This window comes from Thalassophryne amazonica, chromosome 21 (assembly GCF_902500255.1).
Source record: "Thalassophryne amazonica chromosome 21, fThaAma1.1, whole genome shotgun sequence".
NCBI classification, from domain to species: domain Eukaryota; kingdom Metazoa; phylum Chordata; class Actinopteri; order Batrachoidiformes; family Batrachoididae; genus Thalassophryne; species Thalassophryne amazonica.
In genome coordinates, this window is record NC_047123.1 from 14,916,285 (window position 1) to 14,932,267 (window position 15,983).

Here is a 15,983-nt window from a genome sequence, read left to right on the forward strand (position 1 = left end):
CTATCGGCCCTTCCTGATCAGCCTACAACCTCCTACTCAAAGCCAACCGACAACTTCTGTCAGGAAGGGCCGACCACCAAAACAACACAAAGACAGACAAGAACGAGAGACAAGTGGTGAAGACAATAACTGAAGTGAGACACCAAGGAGACGGGGCCCCAACCATACAACATACCAGGACAAACAACCACACATGAACAAACAGTGACAGCAACAGTCTGTTGTCTAATTAGTGAGCATCCATACCCTAATCTAGAACGCCATAGTGTCAATCCCCTTGAGAGCACCCAAAACTGAATTGTGGTGACGGCCACAAACACGCAACCATCCACATACAGAGATCCAGATCACAGCTGAATATCCGATCACTACTGTGGCTGGTGTGTTGGGCCAAGACAAGAGTACAGAACCTTACCATATGACATGGACCACTCCGGCACATCAGAAGCCATACAGCCGGCCGCAAGCAACGACAGAAATGGGTCCAGGATGCAGGGCCCCAGGAGAAACCAGGAGAAAAAGGGCACAGGGGCCAGGAAGAGCAGCCCCCAGAGCCACCAGGGCAGCACAGCGAACCAACAGGGGAGTGGCCCGACGGCATCTGCGTCACTAATTATTATATAATAGAATAATGTTATAAAAATGCATCCAGAAAGTTGATGTTTTGCATTTTGTGCTCCCTTGTGTCTTGTGAATAAATGGAACTGTGTGTGTGCAGGGTTGTCCTCAGTACTGGCCAGAGGAGGGCATGCTGCGCTATGGTCCAGTCCAGGTGGAATGTATGTCCTGCTCGATGGACTGCGATGTTATCAGTAGACTCTTTAGAGTCTGCAACCTCACTCGAGTTAGTACTCATGTTTGCATCATATAGTTACATTGCTGAGAAGTTACCACGCTGTGTTACCTACCTTTGTTTTTCCTTATTACATCACACTGCTGCAGTGAAACTTGTAATTTTACAGTGAGCACATGCAAAACCTCTAAAGTCATCAGGTCTAACTAAGTGAAACATGCAGATTAAATATTCATTGTGGTTGCACAAATCATTAGAAAATGGTTGGTTGGAATCTAATCCTTGAGGTAGAGTCAAGTCATATCAGGTCCACTGATGCTACGTAGCACCACATCGCCATCCTATGGAAACACTTTGGTCAACCAAATGTCCCTCAACCCCTCTTGAAAGCAAGAGAGAGAGTCTGTCTCAAAGTAGGTGAAACGTAAAGCTGGGTGCATTAATATTTGATGTTCTGATCTGCTGATAACTCAGCCACATAGGGTGTGCAGCCAGTACATTCTGAGTGCCGGCCTCAAGACCAGACAAATGAGTAGGGTTGCGTCAGGAAGGGCATGCAGCGTAAAACAAGCCAACCTAACAATGCAGAGTAATGATCAAATTTCCACATCAGATCAGTCGAGTCCTGGGTTAATAACGACCGCCACTGGTGCTGTTGCTCAACAGGGTGCCGGCAGAAATTGGGCTACTGCTGGGTGAAAAGGAAGAGGAGAACATGTCCACAAACAGTAGGAGAAGAGGAAAACTAGAAGGGTGGAAGTGAGAGTCAAGACTTTAAATGTTGGCAGTATGACTGGTAAAGGAAGAGAGCTGGCTGATATGATGGAGAGGAGAAAGGTAGACATATTGTGTGTACAAGAGCCCAAGTGGAAGGGAAGTAAGAGCAGGAGCATCGGCAGTGGGTTCAAGTTGTTGTATCATGGTGTGAGTAGGAAGAGAAATTGTGTTGGGGTCATTTTAAAGGAAGAGTATGTTTAGAGTGTGTTGGAGGTTAAGTGAGTGTCTTGACAGGGTGATGAGTGTGAAGTTGGAAATTGAAGGGGTGATCATGAATATCATCAGTGCATAAGCCCCACAGGTAGGTTGCAAGATGATGGAGATATACACTCAACAAAAATATAAATGCAACACTTTTGGTTTTGCTCCCATTTTGTATGAGATGAACTCAAAGATCTAAAACTTTTTCCACATACACAATATCACCATTTCCCTCAAATATTGTTCACAAACCAGTCGAAATCTGTGATAGTGAGCACTTCTCCTTCGCTGAGATAATCCATCCCACCTCACAGGTGTGCCATATCAAGATGCTGATTAGACACCATGATTAGTGCACAGGTGTGCCTTAGACTGCCCACAATAAAAGGCCACTCTGAAAGGTGCAGTTTTATCACACAGCACAATGCCACAGATGTCGCAAGATTTGAGGGAGCGTGCAATTGGCATGCTGACAGCAGGAATGTCAACCAGAGCTGTTGCTCGTGTATTGAATGTTCATTTCTCTACCATAAGCCATCTCCAAAGGCGTTTCAGAGAATTTGGCAGTACATCCAACCAGCCTCACAACCGCAGACCACGTGTAACCACACCAGCCCAGGACCTCCACATCCAGCATGTTCACCTCCAAGATCGTCTGAGACCAGCCACTCGGACAGCTGCTGAAACAATCGGTTTGCATAACCAAAGAATGTCTGCACAAACTGTCAGAAACCGTCTCAGGGAAGCTCATCTGCATGCTCGTCATCCTCATTGGGGTCTCGACCTGACTCCAGTTCGTCGTCGTAACCGACTTGAGTGGGCAAATGCTCACATTCGCTGGCGTTTGGCACGTTGGAGAGGTGTTCTCTTCACGGATGATGCGAAGGAGATGTGTTGCACTGCATGAGGCAAATGGTGGTCACACCAGATACTGACTGGTATCCCCCCCAATAAAACAAAACTGCACCTTTCAGAGTGGCCTTTTATTGTGGGCAGTCTAAGGCACACCTGTGCACTAATCATGGTGTCTAATCAGCATCTTGATATGGCACAGCTGTGAGGTGGGATGGATTATCTCAGCGAAGGAGAAGTGCTCACTATCACAGATTTCGACTGGTTTGTGAACAATATTTGAGGGAAATGGTGATATTGTGTATGTGGAAAAAGTTTTAGATCTTTGAGTTTGTCTCATACAAAATGGGAGCAAAACCAAAAGTGTTGCGTTTATATTTTTGTTGAGTATAAGATTTCTGGAGTGCATTAGATGAGGTGGTGGAGAGTGTGCCCAAGCACAAAAGAGTGGTGACAGGAGCAGACTTCAATGGGCATGTTGACGAAGGGAACAGAGGTGAAGAGGAAGTAATGGGTAGATCTGGTATCAAGGACAGGAATGTGGAAGGACAAATGGCAGTTGATTTTGCAAAAAGGATGGAAATGGCTGTGGTGAACACCTATTTTAAGAAAAGAGAGAAGCACAGGGTGACATAAAAGTGGAGGAAGGTGCATACTGTGTAGGAGATTGAAGCTAAAAGAAATTGGAGACTGTAAGGTGGTGGCAAGTGTAGCTAGACAGCATAGGGTGGTGGTTTGTAGGATGACTTTAGAGGTGTAGAAGAAGAACCCAACAAAGGATCAGATGCTGAAGGAGGAAGACTAGACTGTTGTGTGAAATTCAGTGAGGAGATGAGAGAAGCACTGGATGGAGAGGAAGCAATTTTGCACAACTGGAAAAGTACTGCAGAGAGACAGCGAGGTAGGTACTGGGTGTGATATCTGAACAATGGAAGGAAGAATTGGTGGTGGAACGAAGATGTCCAGGAAAGCATCTGCTGATATTTGTGGTTAAGGTAGATAGACCTCTATGGTTTGAGAACACTTGAGTCCCTACACCACGTAAGGTTGTGTTCAAAATAATAGCAGTGTGCTTAAAAAAGTGAATAAAGCTCAACATCCTTATTATAGCTTTTATTTCCACTTTACTTTCTTTAAAGTAGTAACAAATTTGATATTTTTTGTGTGTGTTTGATTTGGAATAGAATGTGCTGGTGTTCCCAGTGTGTTTGTGTGTATGAACCAAACGGGGATGGAAGTGCTCAAGAACAGTGGAAACTAGTCCCACGGTTGAGGTATTAAATTCTGGGGTAGAGAGAGATGTGCATACGTGCACCTGAACAGTTGCGTGGTTGAGCTCATCTGGAGGGGTAGTTCATCTTGAGGGGACGCCGGCATGGCTCGGTGTTCTTTTTGTCATCTTTCTATTAATGTGTAATTCCCAAGATCTTTTGTGTCCCATCCCAAATAGAGTCCAGATTCAATCTGTTCCACAGGTTAAATTTGTTCCATCTTGTAAATACAAAGAACAAAGGAAACCAAGTGGTTTTTATAAAAGCCAATCATGCAAGTTTATAATGGGCGGGCTTTAGTCTCACAAACATAATCTTACTGGCACCCCATAGACAGAGAGGGTAGCCCTCTCTCTGTTGAAACTTTGAACCAGTTAGAGCCAGTATTCAGGCACTTCTAAATAGATAACAAAAACTATACAAAAAAGTATGACTATTTAATTAAAGTAAATATTTGATACCAAAAGAAAAATAATAAAATACGAAATTAACACACAAGTTAAGTTAAGCAAATACTTAATGATGATGATGTCCATTCGGCTGCTCCTGTTTGTTCAGGGTCGCCACAGTGGATACAGCCAGATCCGCATTGGTATTTGGCACAGGTTCCTATCACAACTCCAGCTTTACAGAGAGAAACAAATACTTGATAACTAAAGCAAAATAATAAACTAAGGAATTAACAGATATTATCTAACAAATGGATCAGTGAAGGAATGTCACAGAGACTTCATTTGACCACTTCCTAAAACTACAAATTCTCATCTGTAAGATGGGTGTCTCCTAAACGTGACCTTTGACTCGCAGCCAAACCTACGGTCCAGAGAGCGTCACATGGTCTGTCTCCTCTCTCTGCCTGCTATGAGTGACTCCACTCTGACAGTAACAACTGTTAGTGGCAGATCCTCACACAAATGTCGAAATTAAAACACTTATTTTTGTTTTGTCTTCGAGACAAAGAAAATCATTGTGGAAAAACATAAGGAATTATTTTCTTCAGAAATGTGCAGCAGTTCCTGAAAAATAGATATTTTTTTGGCACCATTTTTTGTCACAAATGGATTTTATTCATTCATTTTTTTCAAATAATTAGATAAGAGCAGCAGGCAGGTAAGAGAGATTATTTTACGAATATACTATTTGAATTTTAAAAATTTCTGCTTCATGATCCCAGCAGGTGTCATTGCTGGACTGCAAGGCACCCATATATATATATATATATATATATATATATATATAATAGACTGTTTTTCAAATAATACACTACTCTGTCCGCATGATTTGGGGAATTTCTAAAAACACATATTTTCAGCTTTAGAGACAAATGAGATTTTTGTCACAGTATTCCAGACAAATATACGAGGTCTGTCAATAAAGCAACGGTCCGTTTTATTTTTTTCAAAAACTATATGGATTTCATTCATATGTTTTTACGTCAGACATGCTTGAACCCTCGTGCGCATGCGTGAGTTTTTCCACGCCTGTCGGTGACGTCATTCGCCTGTGAGCACTCCTTGTGGGAGGAGTCGTCCAGCCCCTCGTCGGAATTCCTTTGTCTGAGAAGTTGCTGAGAGACTGGCGCTTTGTTTGATCAAAATTTTTTCTAAACCTGTGAAACACATCGAAGTGGACACGGTTCGAAAAATTAAGCTGGTTTTCAGTGAAAATTTTAACGGCTGATGAGAGATTTTGAGGTGATTCTGTTGCTTTAAGGACTTCCCACGGAGCGAGACGTCGCGCTGCGCTCTCAGCCGCCGTCGTCAGCCTGTTCAAGCTGAAAACGTCCACATTTCAGGCTCTGTTGATCCAGGACGTCGTGAGAGAACAGAGAAGTTTCAGAAGAAGTCTGTTTCAGCATTTTATCCGGATATTCCACTGTTAAAGGAGATTTTTTTTTAATGAAAGACGTGCGGACGGGTCCGCGCGTCGGGACGCAGCCGACGCGGTGCGGCGGCACAGGAAAAACACCTCCGTGTTGATAACCATTTGTAAAATCCAGGCGGCTTTTGATGGCTTTCAGTGGAGTGACCCGTCCGCACGTCTTTCATTAAAAAAATCTCCTTTAACAGTGGAATATCCGGATAAAATGCTGAAACCGACTTCTTCTGAAACTTCAATGTTCTCTCACGACGTCCTGGATCAATAGAGCCTGAAATGTGGAGGTTTTCAGCTTGAACAGGCTGACGACGGAGCCTGAGAGCGCTGAGCGACGTCTTGCACCGTGGGAAGTCCTTAAAGCGACAGAATCACCTCAAAATCTCTCATCAGCCGTTAAAATTTTCACTGAAAACTAGCTTAATTTTTCGAACCATGTCCACTTCGATGTGTCTCACAGGTTTAGAAAAAATTTTGATCAAACAAAGCGCCAGTCTCTCAGCAACTTCTCAGACAAAGGAATTCCGACGAGGGGCTGGACGACTCCTCCCACAAGGAGTGCTCACAGGCGAATGACGTCACCGACAGGCGTGGAAAAACTCACGCATGCGCACGAGGGTTCAAGCATGTCTGACGTAAAAACATATGAATGAAATCCATATAGTTTTTGAAAAAAATAAAAAGGACCGTTACTTTATTGACAGCCCTCGTATGTCTCACAATTTGAAATCTGAGATTGTTTAACCTTCTGGGGTCCAAGGCCATTTTCTCATTTTTACCATACTTTCAGTAATTCTGCTTTTAATGTACTTTCTTTGATGCCCATGTCTTGCACATCAAAATGTCAAACAGACATGTTGGAATTTTCCATTAAGATGTTCTTGTCTTCATCTTTCAGCCACAGGAAGGCTACTTAATGGTTCGTCATTTCCAGTACCTGGGGTGGGCGGGGCATAGAGACGTGCCTGCCTCAAAGCGTTCCTTCCTCAAACTGATTTTGCAAGTCGACCAGTGGCAACGTGAAGGAGAGGAGGGAGAGGGAAGAACAATAGTGCACTGCCTGTGAGTTCACAGCAAACACATGCATTGCCATCATTTTTTCATCTTCTTTTTTTCTGTGCAGCAGAATAAATAATAGTAATAAAAAACTCTTAGTTACTTCACAGTTTGACAAAGACAAACCTTTAAAAGTCTATATGGGTGATTCTTAGACTACGGGTACTTATGTCCTTTGGTCATATTGTATGAAAAACAGAAAAAAGGAGAAATTTCACACTTTTATAGTTATCTTTACAATGAAAGTGTGTTAAGAAATTTGTTCTAGTAGTCTATGATGACTTTTTCACCTTTTTTCAGCATCATTATATGCAAATATTGCCGTTTTGTGCTTGTCCCACACCCAGACTTTTGATCTTCAATGATAAAAATGAATGGTAAAGAAACGTTTTTTCTAATGTTTTAAAATATCTCTGAATAAAATATCAGTAAACTAATCAAAACATACGGTAATTGGGGTATTCAATGTCATACAACTGTTGTGATTTTTTTTAAACAAAATGTAGTTGTCCCACACTATTGCCGTAATTTCCACTACAACACTGTAATGTCCCTAAACAGTTTGTATGAAAGATTGTTTGGGTAGTTTCTATGGAGATAAACAGTGACATCAGAGCACATGTGTATAGCGCCAAACCACAACAAACAGTTGCCCCAAGGCGCTTTATATTGTAAGGCAATGGTGTGGTGGAAATTACATTTACAAGGCCAATAGTGCCCATAGTTAAAGAATCACCCATATATGTCACATATACTGAAATATTTTAAAATATAGCAGAGTAATGTCACTGTTGGCTATTTTATTTCATAACAGAGGTTATTAGATGGAACTTGTGCCTTAAAACACTTCGTATTGGAATAGCAGTATATTTTTTTGAATTATCGAATCCTATATTTACTATCATCATTCTCCAGTGTTTGCCTCCCATCCAGGGGTGCTGCAGGGTATCGCTACACTCCACAAAATGCTACATAGCACTTCTTGTGAAACTGGGCATCATGGTTCTTTTCTGGATTAGCTAAAATTACTTATATTATTGCAGTGTAAACAGAACAGCTGAATGGTTTCCCTCTTTTTACTAAAATCATATGCTGCTGGTATGGATTTTTTTTTTCTTGGCATAAAACATTTGAGAGAAAAGATAAATCAGATGACGGCCATAGAGATAATCCAGCGGTGTCAGTAGATCTGTGTTGTTGTGTGTTTACAGGAATGGAGGCGGGCGTAGTGGAGTGTTCTGTGCCAGCAGCATTGTGTGTGAGATGGCCAAACGGCAGAGTGTGGTTGACGTCTTCCACGCTGTAAAGACTTTGAGGAACAGCAAACCCAACATGGTGGACACTCCAGTGAGTCACAAATGAGGATTACACTAAGTACACAAACATGAACAAATATAATGTGACCAGAGAGTGTTTTTGTGTGTGTTTGCAGGAACAGTATCGATTCTGCTACGACCTTGCTCTGGAGTTCATCGAGTCCTCCTAAATAAAGGAGGAGACTTGCTGTCTGTGTGTTTGATCCTCGGCTTTTGCTTGGTCCTTTTTGTGGTTCCCACTCAGTAAACTCCATTTTACGTCCCTATGAATGGCACCAGGGACTTGAGCTTGTTGTACAGCCTGTCGAGCGTCCACACACAGGAAAAAATATTCAGACGTCCAATGAGAACAATGCAACAGACTTGTTGTTCAGCCCTATGAGTGCCAGCAGGGTGCGCTGTGTCTTGAGGCCCTGCTAAATGTTCCATCACTCCCTCCTACTGAACCACGCTGTAGTTCTCAGTGTGCCCTCTAGATGTCTCCCCTCCCTTTGCAAACTGCAGATGCAAGTTATCTGGCAGATGTTTTTATTCGACGTGGTCACAGCAGTGTTGGACGTCACATCATGTGCAATACTTTGGTGTTTTACAGAAAAGCTGGTTTATGTACAGCCAGTGAATGGCTTTCTGCTCATCAGCAGCATTAACTTTGTCTAATTTCCTGCTCATTTTGTCAGGACATCATGTTTTGAGTCAAATTTTAAGCTTTTTACTTTGGTTACATTGTGTCTGATAACTGATGAGAAATGTAGAAAATACACTCGATATCAGTCTGTTTGTTACATAAATGTCTTAGAAACAAGACTGACAGTGTCAAAAAGAACGTTGATGCAAAACATTCAGCCTTTTAGATATTCTTTTAGAATATCATGAAGTCACTGCTTGAATTATGTTATAAATGTATTTGTTTGAAAGAAAACACGATATGTACCATCATGTTCTTTTTAAATGTGAACTGAAGAGCTGATTTCTCTCATTTGTGTTTGCTGAGTCCAGAAGCTGGTTAGGAAGTTACTTTGGAGTGTCTACACAAATTGGGAAAGTGAACACAATAGGTTTTGTTGTGTTCATTTTTGGGCTGGGCCCAATGTACTTTCAGGTTAACTCATTCACAAAAAGTTTTTAAAAATGTGGAGCAAACCTTTGAAGGAGACTTTAAATCAGCTCAGTTTACACTTTGAGTGAATTTGGAGGTGAACTGACCGCACGTCTGGTGTTTGGTGCACGAGAGGCCGACACGTTCGTCTTTGCTTGACTTTATGATTCTGTTGTAGCTGATGTTTATTCATAAGCCAAAGATGTTGTGTAAATATGTCTATATCGATAAAGCACATCATTTGTATTTATTGTTTACATGCTTTGCTTTTAAGAACAATCAGTCGTTACACTTTTTTGTTGTTTTGTTTTTGTTTTTATACCACCAGCGTTTCTTAAACTTTCGGCTGGGATGCAAAATGTGTTCGAAGTTTCCGTCAGGTCCTTGCAGGACTGTGTTAATGTGATTTTAGGCACCGAGGTCTTTACAGAAGAATCCTGTGCTACATTTTGGTTCATGCAGAAATCTTTTAAGAACACCTGATCGAAGCTGTATAACGAAGCATTAGAAGTAGTTTTTTGCAGTATTTAGGTGGAGTTCATTAGTCGTAGTGTCTTGTGTTCACTTAATGAATCTCTGTGATGTTATATTGTAGTTTATTTGTGTTAAAGCTAATTGCTCCATTTGTAGTCAGTGGAACAACAGCTGGATGGCAAAGCATCAAGTTCAGACGCCCCGTGCACAAGAAGACAGATACGCTGTTATATCTTTATTTTGCAAACTGTCCATCAACATGCAGCGACTGTGATGCAAACAAGCTTAGTGAGTGAAACGCGCACGCCTCTGACACAACAGATTGTGGCTAATCTGTTGAATTTCTTGTCGATACAAACATTTTACCCTGTTCCATCTGGACTTCGCTGAATGCATTTTCATCATGTTTAATCCTTCACTGTGCTGAGACTTCACAGGCTTTTTAATATTACTTGTGTTTTGTTTGTCCTCAAAATGATTCTGAGAAATTTTATTGTAAATAAAATAACAGAGGCTACTGTTAAGGGTGTTTTTGTAAATAGGCTTTCATTAGTACACACACAAGCTGTTGGAGGAATGGTGGAGATTTAGCTGACAGATGAAATGTCAGAAAATCGGTACAGTTACTCATTTCTTTCTAAATCAGATTGTACTCTGAAGGATTTACATTTTATCACAGTCTGATAATGTATAAAAATCATTCTGTTGGTGAAACCACCTGAGAATCACCCAAAAACATTGTAAAAAATGATTAAAGTAAAAATATGTTCTGTGCAGGCCCTGAGGTCCGTTGGTGATCTGTAGGTGAAGCGTGCGTGAAGCAGACAAAAGTTTATGACTCACCTTGGATGGGACACCAGCAGGTTGCTTCCTCACCCACGGCTAGTACATATGTACAGCTGGGTGGACCGAGATAATACTGTGTAGGTAGGTCAGCGGGGTATAGGTGTTCGTCATCAAATATGGGTTTGATTCCCAGTCCTTGGACAAGTTACATCATATGCGTTGTCTCAGTCCACCCAGCTGTAAATGAGCTCCATCCTTGGACAGAAAAGTAACCTGCAATGGGCTCGCATCCCGTCCAGGACAGTCCAAGATTTACATATGCTTCATGCTTCAAAATCTGTGGATAAGCACCAACACCAAGAGCCTGTCGCCTCACTTATTTCTCTGAGACACAATAAAAAGCTGATAATTATTACGTGTGCAGACAGAGAAGTGAAGGTTACTAGAAATCATTTCACAATCATGTTGCTACTTGAGGGGCCACTAAGGAGTCAGTTTGGGTCCATCATTCCTTTTTAAGTGTGAATTAAAGATCCTGAAGAAAAGTGAATGGAGCTGGTATCTGAAAGGAAGGCCAGTGTTATTACAGAATTTATATTCCTAATTATTATTGTCTGTAATGTTTGGCTTCTTTGCTGTAATAAAAACATTTCTTTAATTACAACTGTTTGAAGTATTCTGTTGATAGCAATGAAAAAAAAAAAAAACATAAAATGAAAACTGTCACCCTGAGAATGAACAAGAGAGTCTACCAACAACCATCGTGAAGAGGGACTGACGGGAAAGGCCAATCACTATATTCTTGCCAAATTTGGAAAAAAACAAAACAGAACTTAATGTATTAACTTCCTGTGACCTTAACTTTTGACTTTGAGCTTGGTCCTTTTGTTTGCTGAAAGGACTGCTATATGTGAACTTAGAGTGTGCAATGATGATTTACATGCTTTTTGTCACGCCCTTAAAAAAAACAAATAAAAAAATTGCAAGTTTTTTCCACAGTGACATCATCAAATGTCATAATATTAAACGTTTGACATATTCTTGATTCCCCTCATCATTCCCTTTGATTTGATGCATTACACAACATATTTTATTCCAATCTAAAATTTGTCCTAATTTAGGTCGCATTTGACCTCAAGCAAAACCCTGAAGGTCAAGGTCACTTATCCCAGATAATGGCTTATGGGCACGGTCAATCACTATGTTCATGCAGAATTTGGGATCAACATTTCAAAAACTCTGACCATGAAATTTGTTGAATTTAGTGTTTGACCTTCCTGTGACCTTGAGCTTTGACTTTGAGCTTGATCTTTTTGTGCATTGATAGGTATTTTGCTAAGACTGCTATATGTGAAGCTGCAAGAGTCTGCGATGTAAGGGAGTTCAACGTGGAAAATGCAATGATTACAAAAACAAAATTAAATTAATAATGAGAGATTTAATTTAATAAAATTAAATCTCTCACCCTGAGACAGGTGTCTTGCCAAAAGGTGAACAAAAGAGACTACCACAAGGAATGGCCACCATGAAGAGGGACTGACGGGCAAGGGAATATACTATGCCAAATTTGGAGGCAAAAAAGCACAACTTGCAACCAGCAAAGTTTTTCTGCTGATTTTAGTGTCTGACCTTCCTGTGACCTTGACCTTTGTCCTTGAGCCTGATCCTTTTGTGTGCTGAAAGGTATCTACATAGGTCTGCTATATGTGAACTTACAAGAGTCTGCAATGATGATTAACAAGCTTTGTCAAACCCTTTATATTTTGCATGTTTATGACATCATCAAATTACATCATAACCTAAAACCTAGGTTAGAGCTCTTTAATTTTATGTATTACATGTTTTAATCTGAAGTTTGACCTTATTTAGGTGACATTTGACCTCAAGCGAAACCCTGAAGTTCAAGGTCAATCGCTTATCCCAGGAAATGGCTTATGTGCAAGGCCTATCACTATGTCCATGCCAAATTTGGAGTCAAAATTTCAAAAACTGCGACCAGGTTTCATTGATTTGAAACCTGGTCGCAGTTTTTGTTCAATTCAGTTCAATGAAACAATTCGCAAGATTTGTTTCATTGAATTTAGTGTTTGACTTTGCTGTGACCTTGACCTTTGACCTTCAGCTTGATCCTTTTGTGTGCTGAAAGATATCTTGCTAGGGCTGCTATATGTGAAGTTTCAAAAGTCTGCAATGTAAACTTGCGCAGTGAGTTAATGAAACCCTTAAAAATCCAAATTTTGCATGTTTTTTTCATGATGACATCATCAAATAATGTCATAAAAACATTTGCTATATTCTGGATCCCCTCATTGAGCCCTTTAATTTGATGTATTACACAACATGTTTTGCTGTAATCTGAAGTTTGACCTAATTTAGGTGATATTTGACCTCAAGCAAAACCCGAAGGTCAAGCTCAATCACTAATCCCAGGTAATTGCTTATGAGTATCAGGCGTGGCACAAACCGGGTGGACACAAATGCAATCTCACACGACTGTAAGAGTTCAAAGGGTTTAATAAGAGAAACGGGCGGGAGGTCGGTACACCATCCAGCAGTGAAGCGAAGGTATCCGAATGGCGAGAGGCTCAGATGTAGTTCAATAATAGGGACAGGTCAAAAAACACAGTCTATGGGCTATCAGAGGCAAGGCAGAAACGGTCAAAAAACGAGGCAGAGTCAAAATCCAGGTAGGCAAAAATGGAGCAAGGAACAAGGCTGGAAAGTGACACAAAATCAACAATCTGGCAGTGGGCTGTGAGACTGTGAGGGTTTAAATAAGGAGCAAACTAATCATGGTGAAGCAGGTGTGTGGAAGTCTCTGCAAGGGGGCGTGACTGGGGAAGACAAAGATTGTGCACAGTAAAAGATAGTGAAGCACACAGTTAAAGCACAGCGTGGATTATTAAAGAGACAAAGATGTGAGCAGGTGCAAGAGCAGGAGGGAATGAAAATACAAAGCAGACAGAATCAAAGTGTGAGACAATGGCTGGTGCAGTGATGTGGAGTGGGAACACACCAGTGGTGTCAAAAGTACACACATTTGTTACTTAAGTAGAAGTATAGATACTGCAGTTTAAAAACACTCTGGTAAAAGTTGAAGTATCAACTTGACCTCTTTACTCAAGTAAAAGTGAAAAAGTATGTACTCCAAAAAGTACCTTATACTATAGTATAAAGTAACCTTTAAAAAAAAAAAAAGGTAGATGCCACTATATGAATTGAAAACCCAAAATTACCCCCCAACACCACCTGCACGAAAATGTTTCAATTCTAGAAGCTCTGAAATGCAATCTGGGACTATTCCAGACAATAAACTGCAGTGAGTGCAGCATCCATTTAGTGAAGAAAAAAAAACAAAAAAAAACAACTTTCCTTATTCAAATTCATTCCAGTAGTATTCTGCTCTTACAAGGATGCAGCAGTTTTCTAGTTTGGCAGATTGTTTTTTTTTTTGTTTTTTTTTAAGTTTATTTTCTACAAGCCCTCTGGTGGCTGAAAAGTCAGATGCGGGATGCACAAGACCTGTTACACTTGGGGCAAATGAACACTTGAGTAGGCTGAGCTTGTGCTGCTGCCCGCTCTTTCTGTCTTTGACGCTTCTGGCGTGAGGCCTCACTTCTTTCTGCCTCAAACTTCAGGCTGGCGGATTTGATGCTGGAACGCCAGCTGAGTCTATCTGTAGCTAGATGCTGCCAAGACTGATGCTGAATGTCTGCAAGGGAGAGCTGTTTCTTCAGCTGGTACTTATAGCGGTTTTTGGGGGCCCCTTGGTTTCGTCTCCCTTCCTTGAGCTCGCCAAAGAGAATTAATTTCGGCATGCGTGTATCATCCATCCTGGCTACGTGACCTGCCCAACGAAGCTGTTGTTTGCGTATAATAGACTCCATGCTGGGCAATTTGGCTCTGGTAAGGATGTCCTCATTTGAGACGTAGTCCTGCCACTTGATCCCGAAGATGTTTCGGAGACAACGCTGATGAAAGCGTTCCAGTAATCTGATCTGCTGGTGATACAGAACCCAGGTTTCAGCTCCATACAGGAGGGTAGGGAGCACAATGGCTCTGTAGACCTGCACTTTTGTGGAAAGGCGCAGTGCATGATTCTGCCAGACTTTCTTTGAGAGTCGACCAAAAGAACTGCTGGCCTTGGCAAGGCGACTGTCTAGGTCCTTGGCAACAGATGCATCGTTTGAGATAACACTACCGAGATACGTGAAGTGCTCTACTGCATTCAGGCTGGTACCCTCGATGTTGATTTGGGGTGGGGTATATGCTGTATGGGGGACCGGTTGATATAGCACTTCTGTCTTTCTCAGGCTGATGGTGAGGCCGAAGGCTCTTGCTGCTTCAGCAAAACAGTTGACAATGTGCTGCAAGGCTTGCTCCATATGGGCGACGAGGGCGCAGTCATCTGCGAAGAGCAGCTCCATGATGAGCTGTTCTGTGATCTTAGTGTGGGACAGAAAGCGCCGCAAGTTAAAAAGACTTCTGTCGGTTCTGAAGCGGATATAGATGCCGTCTGTCAAGTCTTCTTTGACCTCACGAAGCATCATGCTGAAGAAGATGGAGAACAGAGTGGGCACGAGGATGCAACCTTGTTTGACGCCATTTGAGATGGGGAAGCTGCCGGACAGAGTCCCGTTGTACTTCACTTGTCCCATCTGGCCTTCATGCAGCTGGCGGATGATGGTGAGGAGCTTTGGAGGGCAGCCAAGGCGTGCAAGAATCTTCCACAAACCCTCACGACTGACCGTGTCAAAAGCCTTGGTTAAGTCTATGAAGGCTGCATAAAGGGCCATGTTCTGTTCTCTGCACTTCTCCTGGATCTGTCTCAGGATGAAGATCATGTCGGTGGTTCCCCTGTTGGCCCGAAATCCGCACTGACTCTCGGGAGTATTTTCATGCGCTATGGTAGGGGTAAGCCTGTTGAGCAGCACTCGAGCCAAAATCTTACCTGCCATTGAGAGGATAGTGATGCCCCGGTAATTAGAACAGTCAGACTTGTCACCCTTGTTCTTGCACAGGGAGACAATGACCGCATCCCGAAGGTCATGTGGAACCATTTCCTTTTCCCAGCAACTGGAGAAGAGAATCTGAAGCTTGTTGAGGACTGCCTCACCTCCATTTTGGTACACCTTTGCTGGGATGCCATCTATGCCAGGAGACTTCCCTGGATTCAGCTGTGTGGTGGCCTTTCAGATCTCTTCAAGTGTTGGGGCATCATCAAGTCCCATTTCACCTCCACCTGGGGAATCTTCTCGACTGATGACTCTTGCACAGTGCGCTTGTCACTGAAGAGGTTTTCAAAGTGTTCTGACCAATGCTGCATAATGGTTTCCTTCTCCGTCAGAAGGGTGGAGCCGTCTGAGGAGAGCAGGGGTGCTTGCACTTGATATGCTGGCCCATGGATGGTCTTAAGGGCTTCATAAAAGAAGCGCATGTCTCCGGCATCAGCATGTTGTTGTGTCTTCTCTGCAAAAGCTAGCCAC

General features: G+C 42.1%; 1 protein-coding gene across 1 annotated transcript in view; it reads left to right on the top strand.

The window, feature by feature from the left end:
• The window catches only part of ptprk (protein tyrosine phosphatase receptor type K), a 360,414-nt gene extending 349,253 nt beyond the window's left edge, over positions 1-11,161 (top strand). Inside the window, exons 39-42 of the mRNA XM_034162505.1 lie at positions 719-844; positions 6,668-6,831; positions 8,037-8,172; positions 8,258-11,161. Coding sequence (XP_034018396.1) covers positions 719-844; positions 6,668-6,831; positions 8,037-8,172; positions 8,258-8,311 — 480 coding nt within the window. The 3' untranslated portion in view covers positions 8,312-11,161. The remainder of the gene's footprint in view (positions 1-718; positions 845-6,667; positions 6,832-8,036; positions 8,173-8,257) is intronic.
• Positions 11,162-15,983: the final 4,822 nt, after the last annotated feature.